Source organism: Arvicanthis niloticus, chromosome 1, assembly GCF_011762505.2.
Source record: "Arvicanthis niloticus isolate mArvNil1 chromosome 1, mArvNil1.pat.X, whole genome shotgun sequence".
NCBI lineage: Eukaryota > Metazoa > Chordata > Mammalia > Rodentia > Muridae > Arvicanthis > Arvicanthis niloticus.
In genome coordinates, this window is record NC_047658.1 from 113,710,990 (window position 1) to 113,722,297 (window position 11,308).

At 42.5% G+C, this 11,308-nt stretch overlaps 1 protein-coding gene across 1 annotated transcript in view; it reads right to left on the reverse strand.

Moving 5' to 3' along the window:
* Pacs1 (phosphofurin acidic cluster sorting protein 1) overlaps positions 1 to 10,768 on the reverse strand; it is a 130,262-nt gene extending 119,494 nt beyond the window's left edge. Inside the window, exon 1 of the mRNA XM_034508019.2 lies at positions 10,224 to 10,768. Within this exon, the coding sequence (XP_034363910.1) occupies positions 10,224 to 10,573 (350 nt within the window). The 5' untranslated portion in view covers positions 10,574 to 10,768. The remainder of the gene's footprint in view (positions 1 to 10,223) is intronic.
* Positions 10,769 to 11,308: the final 540 nt, after the last annotated feature.

Sequence of the window (11,308 nt, forward strand, 5' to 3'; positions counted from 1 at the left end):
AGTTCCAAGTTCAGTAAGAGAACCTATTTCAGAAAATAATAAAGAAGGGCCGGCTTCTTAGTGGTTAAGAGCATTTGCTGTACAATGAGGTCCACCAGCACACACATAAAAGCTGTTATGGTCCTATGCACTGAAGGAGTCAAAGATAGGACGATTGCTGGGGCTTGCTGAATTGCAGTCCAGACAAAAACAAAACAAAATCAAACAAACAAACAAAAAAGCAAACAGTGAGCCACAGGTTCAGTGAGAGAGCCTTCCTCAAAGAAATAAGGCAGAGTGATAGAAAAGAGACAAAAGGAAACTCAAGAAATGACCTCCTCTGGCCTCAGCATACACATACATGAATATACACTACACACTCATTCACAAAAATGGAGAGGAAAGTAAGAAAGAAAGAGAGAGAGAGAAATAAAGGTGACACAGAGCAATAGCCATAGAGGAAACACATCGACCTCTGGCTTCCATACCTATATGCATGGCAGACAGCACACATACATACACTAAACACATACACAGACTGGGAGAGGAGAAAGGTTAGTCAAGTAATGTCAAATTAAGTAAATGATGACTAAGGTTCTAGTGTTCTAAACAATATTTAACAATACTACAATAAAGAATTAGTATTAGACAGCTATGGTGGTATGGGAGGCAGAGGTAGGCAGATCTCTGTGAGCTTGACATCAGCCTGGTCTACATAGCCAGTTGTAAGCCAGTCATGGCTACATGATTTAAGTCCCTATCCAAAACAAAAACAAAAAAAAAAAACAACAAAAAAAATGAGTATCTCACCTATGAAAAGACAAAAGGAAACTCAAGAAATACACTGTTGTGGAGAATAACTGAAAAGAAAAACATAGAACTTCCTCAGGAAAATAACTTCTGTAAGCTCCTCAGAGATGCTTAGCATGTCAACCTCACCTCAGATGTCACCTAGGACATATGTCCTGAGGGACAAAGGTCACAAAGAAGAACAGCAGTCTATGAAGAGCAGGTGGTATAGAAAGAAACAATTTTAAAGATTATGTCTCCCTGTCTCCCAGATCTGTAGCAGGTTGCTAACAACCTCACAAAGTAATTTCTAAAATATACATGGCCTAAAAAATGTTTTGGGCAACCCTGTGGCTATACCTGATATAGTTCACTTTACAGAACTAAAAGTACTTCAAGCACTAAAAAGATAAAGGAAAACCAAGTTTAGTCAAGATGAGGATCCTTATAAGAAGAAACAGGAAGTATGATAGTCAAAGTTCAAAAAACTTGGCAAACTCAAATATTCTAACCTCTGGCATATCTTCAACACTGAGAAGAATCTGCAGAGGGTCTGGAGAGATGGCACAGTGGTTAAGAGCACTAGTTCTTTTACCACAAGGTTTTGCTGTTAGTACCTACATGGTAGTTCACAACAATTAGTAATTCTAGTTCCAGGGAATCCAAAGGCCTCTATTGTCCTCCATGAGTAATAGACACACATAAGCACCCATACACACATATAGGCAAAACACTCATACACATAAAACTTTAAAATCTTTTTTAAAATGTGTGTATATGTATGTGTATATGTGTGTGTGTATGTGTGTGTGTATATATATACATATATATACACACAAATATTAACTAAATCAATCTTCCACTATCAACACAAACTTATATATGCCTTATCATGTATTACAAAAAAGGTAATGGTCCAACACTACAATATTCTCCATTTGCCATTTTTGCTATCAAAAATGAGTAGGCAAGGCCCTTAAAATGGCTTAGCAGGTAAAGGTGCTTACAGCATGACCTAAATTCAATCCACAGGACTAACATGATAGGAAGATCAAGTCAGATCCTATAAGTTACCTTCTTAACCACACTTATGCTATGGCACACATGCATACACATCCTGACCAGCCTTTATTATTTTTTATTGTTGTTATAACATCCATTTCTACTAAGGTAAAAAGATATTTCATTGTGGTTTTGATCTGATAATTAGAATATTGGGCACTTTTTTCTTACATTTGTTGATCATTTGGAGGTCTTATTTTGAGAAATTTATTTGTTTAGATAAACCTTTTTTGTTTGTTTTGAGATAGGTTCTCTCTAAGTAGCCCTATCTGTCCTGGAACTCAATCTGTAGACCAGACTGCCCTAGAACACATCTCTGACCCAAGTGCTGGAATTAAAGGAATGCACCATCACACTTGGAAATTTTCCCTATTTTTAAAGTCAGATTACTTTTAATTTTGGTTTTTGTTACCAAATTGAGTTCCTAGTAAATATTAATGAATGAGACGTATAATTTGCAAAATATTTTTCAAATCTTTTTTTTCTTTTTTTGAGACAAAGTCTCACTATGTAGCCCTGGCTATCCTGGAACTTCTAGGAAGACCAGACTGATCTGAAATCACTGGGATCTGTTTGCTTCTGCCCCACAAGTGCTGGGATTAAAAAACTGTGCCACCATGCCCAGCTGAAAATATTTTCTTAACAAGCCATTAATATTAACACTAGAAATCTTTAGACGACTTTTTCCCACTAAACTCATGATATCTAGAAGGTCTTTCCAAGTCACTAAAAGGTTCTAGATCGGCTCTGTTCAGTATGGAAGCCATTAGGCATATGTGTTTAGAGTGACTTGAAATGGAACTGCTATAATGCCAGGTGGAGTGATGGACACCTGAAATCACAGCACTCCAGAGGCTAAAACAGAGGGATCACAAGTTCCAGGACAGCCTGGGCAACAGAGTGAATTCAAGGTTAATCAGAACTAACTTAACACGATCCTATTCTCAAAAACAAAGCAACAGCAACAAAAGAAGCAAAAGCAAGAATAAAAAAAATAAACAAGAAAGAAATAGAGGCAATGTAATGGAATAGATAAATTTTTCTTCATTTTCTATTTTTGGTTTGTTATTTTGAAACTGGTTCTCATACAGCCAAGGATAACCTTAACTCCTGCCTCTACTTCCCAGTGCTAGATTACAGGCCAACTGATGATCATGTTGGGCTGAGGAAGTAAATTTCAATCAAAGCAGTCACAAATGGTTAACATAAAACAGCTTTAAAATGAAGCATCTCATCATCTTAAGATATAAATGAATGTCTATTAATATCTTGTTGGTTGTTGATGGGTTTTGTTTTCAAAGATCTTTATTATTAATTACATGTAGGTATGCAGCTGTCTTTTGCTACTCTGTGGGTTCTTTTTTCTTCCACCCTTCTCCACCCCTTTTCTTCTACCTTTTCAACCCCCCCAACACTAGATAGGAGAGAAAAAAAGAGGAGAAAGGAAAGAGATCCCTGAATAAAGCCAGGGTCTGAAGAGGGTGATGTCACCATTATACTACTTCCTTCCTGCTCATTAGGGAACATCAAATTCCTGGGGCAAGTTTGATCCTTGCTGTCAGGATATCTAATTTCCTCTTGTTTCTTTGTGCATGACCACTTAACAAACTGCAATGACCAGCAACTACCAACACCAACTAACCAACAACCCACTCCACCTCCTGGAGCCCTAGTATTTATATACCCTCTAAAAATATTCCCAGAATTCCATACATCACATAATCACAAAAACTATCTGCAGCTAGCAAAATCATGCACCTGCTAGAGCACAAGGCAAATCATAGTCAATTACTGTGGACAATTCGAAGCAGTTCCATATCCTATACCTGGAATTAAAATGGAAACACATTCTTATAATATTTCCAAAATTATTATTACATAGGTGTGTGTATCTGCATGCAGGTACATGCACATGAGTGGAAGTACCCAAGGAGGCCAGAGGCATCAGATCCCCAGAGATGGACTTACAGATGCTTAAAACCTGTCTGATGTGAATGCTAAGAACCAAGCTTGGGACCTCTCTCTAGCCCTTTGATTAGCTTTTTTTCTTGTTTGAACAAATCTTTTTTTTCTAACTTTTTATCTTTAGATTTATCTATTTTATTTTATGTGATGAATGTTTTGCTTGTGTGTATGAATGTGTGCCCACCACATGTGTGCATGGTACCCACAGAGGTCAGAAGAGCTCATCAGATGGGGATGGGGGGCGTTATGAGGAGACAGAAGTTAAAGACTATTAAGAGCAGCCATGTGGGTCCTCTGCAATAGCAACAGATGCTCTTAACTGCTAAGCAACTCTCCAGTGCTGGTTATTTTTTAAAACAAGAGTTTCAGTAGCTGGGCCTGACTCTGAACTCACTATACATAGCAAAGACTAGCCTAAAACTCTGATCCTCCTGCCTCTGCCTATTAAGCACTGATTATAGTCATGTGACACCATGCCAGACTACTGGGACATTTTCAGAAATTACATTCTTACTGGGTATGGTGGCATATGTCTGTAATTCCAGCACTTTGGAGATAGAGGGAGGAAAATCAGGAATTCAATGTAGCAAGTCTAAGGCCAACCTAGGCTACATAATAATATCCTGTTTTAAAAAGAAAAGAAATGGCTGATGAGATGCTTACTAAACAAGCCTAGCAACCTGAGTTTGCTTCCTTACATGTAAAGGTGGAAGATGAGAATCAAGTCTACAAAGTTAAGTCTGCAAAGTTCTCTGATCTCCATATACACAACATGGTAACCACACTCTGCCAAAATAAATTTTTAAAATTGAAAAAAAAATTTTCTGGAGATTCTCAAGCTAAGAAGAAATGTATTATTAGTTATTTGCACTTCTCAAGAAAAATAAGCCACATAAAGGGCTGCCTTGGTGGGAACCCTTGACTAAGACCAGAGTCCTTTCTAATTTTCTAGTCAGCTTTCTAAATAATTGTCTGTATGTTTCTATGTAAAGGAGCCACTGTAGACTAGTTATCCACACATAGACATCTGGGCTCTCTAAAACCTCCCTGTAGTGCTCGTGACTCCTGGGTCTAAGCCTAAAAGAGGGATCCTGGGAGGGTTCGTCAACCTGGACCCACCTTGCTCAAGGCCCTCGCTGAAAGAAGTTCTTAGGCCAGCTTCAATCCTGACTTTTCTCATGAGCACTGAAAACTTTATGCTGACAAGTCATTCTTAGTTACCCTAGATTGCCCAAGTACTTCTAGAATGATGTCAGAGGCAAGCTAGGCCAGGACAGGTCTACTTTAACAGTTTCAAGTCCAGGCCAAAGCAGGACCAGTTAGACTCCCCAGGTGAAGGAGTCAAAGGACACAACACAGTACACAGTCTCTGACTTGCATTTCCCTCCTATAAGAGCAGAAAGCAAGAAGACTCAATAGTTTGGCTAAGAAACTAGAAAACTAGTTTTGAAAGAAATCATGTAGCTGGAAGATGGTGGACACGCCTTTAATCAAGCATTGGGTAGGCAGAGGCAGGCAGATCCGGCCTGGTCAACAGAGCAAGTTCCAGGACAGTTACACAGAGAAATTCCATCTTGGAGGAGAAGAGGAAAGAAAAGAAAAAAAGAAAAAAGAAAAAAAATCACATAACTACTGTGTTCCAACTATCTGTAAATCAATACATGTAAAACGGACTCAGTGAAAGTCATTCTCTTTCTGACTTAAGGAATCTGAGCTTCTACAGGGATGATGGATGATATTACCCTGATAGGGAGGATATTCTATTACAACACTCACAATGTGAAATTCAAATCTCCTAGGGCACAAACAATGCTTTTAGTACTTTCAATGATAGGGAGACAACAGACATTTCACAAGCTCTCTCTTACTTGATCAATTGCATTTACTTTATTTACATCTATCATTTAAGAAGTACTTGTTCCTGTGGCTTTACAGCCTTTTTTTGTATTTATTTAATGTACATCTTAGGATGGATGGTAAGTAAAAGTATTTGTAACCAATGGCTGAAAAGTCTAAGGCATAAAAGAATCTGTCCTAGCATACAGTAGTGAGATTCCAGCTTGTATGTGCTTTTGTGGTAAGAGTAACACCCCTTCCCAAGTACCTTCATGCAAATAACATTTGTCCTACAAGCTAGTCATGCCAGTGCAACTTGGCCACCTCCTTTGGCTCTAACACTTTTGTCTGATAAGGGTTAACTTTAGTAACCCTTCTCTGTATGCTTTATGTAATTTAGGAAGAAACTGTGACTGACAGTTACTGAACTCCTTCCCTTCATGAACACAAAGATAAGGACATTCAAATGTGCTTTGAAATGAAGTCCCAATTTGATACAATTTATATGTTATACAGTAGGGCATATATCAACTCCTAATCAATTTTATACAACTGAGAAAATTTTGTATGTTTATACAATTTAATAATGTTCTGCCTTTCCTAACTTTAGCAATTCAAAAGAGAAAATATGAAGGGGAAATCTCACCTTACAAAGACTGAAGAGAACATAGGTAATGAGACTCTAACACCCTTCCTTTAACATGAGCAACATGCCACACACTCTTCTCCTTTCCTCCCCCCTCCCCTTTCCACCTCACTCCAGGCCTTTCCTTGCCATACCCAGCCACAGTAGAGGACAAATGCAGCTGGGGAGGGGATCAACCCCAACTCTTAAAACTATGAATTTCACAAGGGAACAACAGCAGAGCTGCCTATTCATGTAACTGTTTGCTCCATTTTTGTTGTTTTAGTCATCTCATGTCCCAGATAGGCCTCAAACTTACTCTATAAGGATAACTTTGAACTTCTGTCTTCCCTATATAAATGCTGGGATTACAAGTATGGACTGCCATACCCAGTCTTCCATGGTGCTGGCTCTGAACTGAGGAACTTGTGCATGCAACAACTGAGCCACATCCCCAGCCCTTTATTTTATCATAATACAGTCTTAAAGATAACCATATTTCATGGTGGCAATTTCTGAGAAGTGAGAACAGAGGTGGGATCAGGGCCTTTCCCTTTACACAGTCCATCTTTCTACACTGCTTGAGTCACGGACATATGTTAATGCTGTTTTCTTTTTTACTGCTGATAAAAGCATCAATGCAAAGAACAATTTAGCCATTTTAAAGCCAACTGTAAGTATGCTATTGAAAATTTTAAAAATAATACTAACAATTTTAAAAATGTAACAGAATTAAAAACCAACAGACACACACCAAAAAGCATCTAGAATGCTCACCTTTATTTAAATGTCCAATGAAGATTTTTTTCAAAAACAAATCAAATTTTTTAAAGTATTAAAGAAAGCAGCATGACCTTCCTACTGCTCTGTTACACCCCCTCTTTTCAGTACTAGGTGATACCCACTCTTATAGTGCTGATTGTTTTGGGTTTTTTTCTTTGTTTGTTCTCAAGTAAGTCTTGCTATCTCTTCCTGGCTGGCCTGAAACTATGAACTCTGGCTGTCCTTGAGTCATCTATTCCCTGTCTCAAACTCTAAGCATATGCCATTATGCCAAGTTCCTACAGTGTTCTCATGCACACCTTTCCTCAGATTCACCATCAGATTTACTTTTTTTTTTTTTTTTTTTGGTTTTTCAAGACAGGGTTTCTCTGTGTGGCCCTGGCTGTCTTGGAACTCACTCTGTAGACCATGCTGGCCTTGAACTCAGAAATTCGCCTGCCTCTGCCTTCCAAGTGCTGGGATTAAAGGTGTGTGCCACCACTGCCCAGCTTAAATTTACATTTCTTAATTGCCTATAGCTCATAGGTTTGTGTCTCACTGGAGTTACCTGAGAGAAAAGAAGGTTAATTCCAGGTTCTATACAGAGCTTCATGTTCACAGTATATTTTAAATAACATGGACAAGTACCAGGAGACAACAAATTAACCAAATGACTTAATATTTAGAAGGGCCAATCGCAGGCCTTTTTCTGCCCACAGGGTGTTTTCCTTTCAAAGACACAGCAGCATGCTCCAAGAAGCACAAGTGTTTCATAAGGTGCTGGGAGGCACAAGGATAAAGGCTAGAAAGCAAAGTCATAAAGGGCAGAACACAGGCCAGGACTGGTCAGTAAACAAGACATACACATCTACATATAGAATGCCTACTCGTTTCTGGAGCTAGTAATTTATTACTGCAGACTTTTCAGTAATCAAGAGTTCTTCTTACGGTCATATCAAAACTCAGTGCTGATTCTATTTGTTCCCCTTTATGACAGCTTCTGCCCATCAACTCATGCTTTTTCAATCTAACAAGCTAGACAAGGGCAACTACCCAAAAGCCACTCAAACACTCCCAGATCCAAAGGAGAACATGTTTTACTAACAACAGACCCATGCAGGGTGGAGCACAGGACTTTTATGCAAGGAAGAAGAGGAATAGCATACTTCAACAATGGACAGGCCCACATAAAAATAAAAAGAGGCCTGCCCAGGACCAAAAGACACACACAGTGAGCTCTAATTTGAGTTTGGTGCCATGCTAGGGCTCTGGCCAAAGTAAATTACTATGGTTCCTGATTTCCTTAGAGGAGGACAGAGAAAGAGGACAATATAAATCAGTGCAGTGAATGCTGTACACAAAGGGATAAAAAGTGGAGGGCAGAAGTGGCAAACAGTCTAGCATCATCTCTTGAAGCTTCAAATCCACACTTTTCAAGCAGCAATTCTCCTTCCTTATATATACTTTATATATGCTTCGTATATATTTATGTGTATATGTACATTTATACACATACATATAAATATATTCATACACACACACACTTCATATATACTTCAAACATACTCTAAAGAAACTTCTGCTCAGGAGCACAAATCCTGGGCAAATACATACAGATATACATACATACTAAACACACACAGACACACACACAAAACTGTCCATGTTAACAGGGAACAACCTAAATATTCATCAGAATCAAATAGTAGTTCATATAACCAAATACTATCCATTAGAGAAAGTACTAAAAACTAGAGCTACTAGACAATATTGATGATTTGCATAAGCCTGAGTTAAAAGTGGCAGGCTACATACAATATGAGAACATATGCTACAAGTTCCAAAAATTGTTGAAGCCAAAAGTAGTGGTGCACACCTTTAATACTAACACTGGGAAGGCAGGAGGCAGGCAGATCGCTGAGAGTTCCAGGCCAGCCAAGGCAAATAATATCCTATCTCAAAAACAAACAAAAATAAATAAAAATAAAAGACATACAAAACTAAAAAATATATTGTTTACAGACTCATATGTAGTAAAACTGTAATGGGGTGTGTGTGTTGCATAATTCAGAAGTGTGTCGGGGAAGCCAGAATGTGGTTCAGGAAAGAACACGGAGAGTTTGACAGGTGGGGTAATGCTCTGTATTTTTCAATAAATGCATAGAAACATGTGCTTGCCATCATTTTTCATTTTTCATACCCTATATATTGGTGCGAGAAAAAGAAACACCAGCACAGTGCACCCCATCTCTGGCTTACAAGCACATCCATCTGCCCTGCTGGACTAACAGGGTAAGTAAGAACAGAACCTGAGAATCAACTTGGTTTAGAAGCACAAAATGAATACCTCCAGGCACTTCTTTGTGCTTACTGGGCAAAACCAACCCTGCAGGCTGTCTTATCACAGGGTCAACTCTAACACACTGTCCCCAAAGAATTATATAGAGCAACTGCTTTGCCATAGAGAAACAGAAAATATCTCCAAGTGTATTTTTTGACCCAAGTTTCCAGATAGTTCCAACAAACAGAAAAATAGATTGAATTTAGGAACAAGGCAGTCATTTTACAGAGCTCACAGGAACCAGGAGACTCTGTGACCAGTATCTAGAGGAGGAGGAAATGAAAACTTGCATTTAAGAACACACTCAACTGATGCCCCAAACTAAGAGCACAGAGTACCCAGTGTGACATGAAGCACAGATGAATGTATGTACTGAACCCCCAAGTGTTAACCAGCTTTACCTGCAACAGGTGACAACTGAATTTGGCACATGCTAAGTATGTTGGGAAATAATTATATCAAAGCCATCTTTACCTCAGCTGTGTAACATTAACATATGTACAGCCCACGGGCTTCAGTGAGGCAGGAAGAAGAGTGACTTACTGACGGTAAGGAAGGCGAGATTCGGTCAGACCCAGCCAAGGAAGGCCACTGGGCTGGGTCCGGGAGGCCACCATTGCTCCAGGAAGGTGGTCCAAGCCAAGGCAGAAGGTGGGACTGCTGGAGAGGGCAGGCCCACACAACAGTCTTGGAAGGCCCAGGCGAAGGCAAGGCCCCTTCCTCACCCCTCCTCTCCTCCCCAAGCCAGGACGAGCTTGGAGTGGAGAACGTCCCCTCCACTCGACCCGGAGAGATGGGGAGGCGGGGCCTGTCACAGAGCCAGCCTGGCTGTCCCCTGGCTTTTCCCACCCGCCCGTTGCTCACCTGGGCACGCAGCTGGATGAGCTCCGGTCTACCTCCCAGGTAGCATACAAATTCATCTGCACTGGGGCGGGGGTGCGGCCTGGTCCTGGACCGCCCGGAGGCGCAGAGCCCGAGGCCACCGCGACGGCCATGGAGGTGGAGGTGGAGGAGGACGAGGAGGAGGCGGCCGCAGCCGAGGTGGACGAGGAGGACGAAGTGGCCTGGGCCAGCTTGGGGGGCGTCGGCTGTTGCGGCTGCGGCGGCTGCTGCGGCGGCTGCTGCTGTGGGGACTGGGCGACCCCAGAGCCCCGTTGACTGCTGCCGCCCCCGGAGCCTCCGGGACCACCGCCCGCCCCTCCGCGTTCCGCCATGGCCTGGCCAGGGGTGGAAGGGGCGCGGGGCTTACGCAGACTGAGGGCACGCGAGCGACTCTCAGGCTTCCCCCCCGCGGCGGCAGCGGCTCAGCGCGTCTCCTCAGAACGCCCGGCGGAGCGCGAGCCACCAGCGAATCTGCACGCACGCGCGGGCCTTCGCTGCGCGCGGTCCTCGCGCTCGCCCGCCGCCGCCTGTTGCGGCCCGCGAGGCCCAGACACTGGGTGGGCGTGTCCGAGAGGGGCGGGGAGCCACGGCCCCACCCAGCCGGGCGCGGAGGGGCGGGGCCAGACTCCCGCTGGGACCCGCGGCCTCAGGGAAGGGGCTACGGGCCGCGCGCTCTCGCGGCCCGGCCCGGGAGTCCCTAGCAGGCCTCGGACGTGCTGACTCCGCGCCCCTCCTCCCTCCGCCCCCCTCGGGCGGCCGCTACCCGCCAGCGGAAACCCGGGTTTTCCGGGGCGCGGTCCCGGACCGGAGAAGACTGTACGGGAGCGCGCTCAGCCCCTGGGATCTAAAGAACACGTAGTGGAGGCTGACCCGGGCCTGGTCAGGTGTTGCGTGGAAATCGGACAGCTTGCTGTGGCGACCCCTTATGTGGTATTTCGCCCACTTCTGCAAAAGGAGCAGTAGGTAGAGATCCAGGAGTCGGCCACCACCTCACCACCTCGGGAGCTTAAGTTCCTGCTTGAGGGTAGGCAGGAGCCAGTTGAGCTAAAGTTGGCTTAATCCATCAG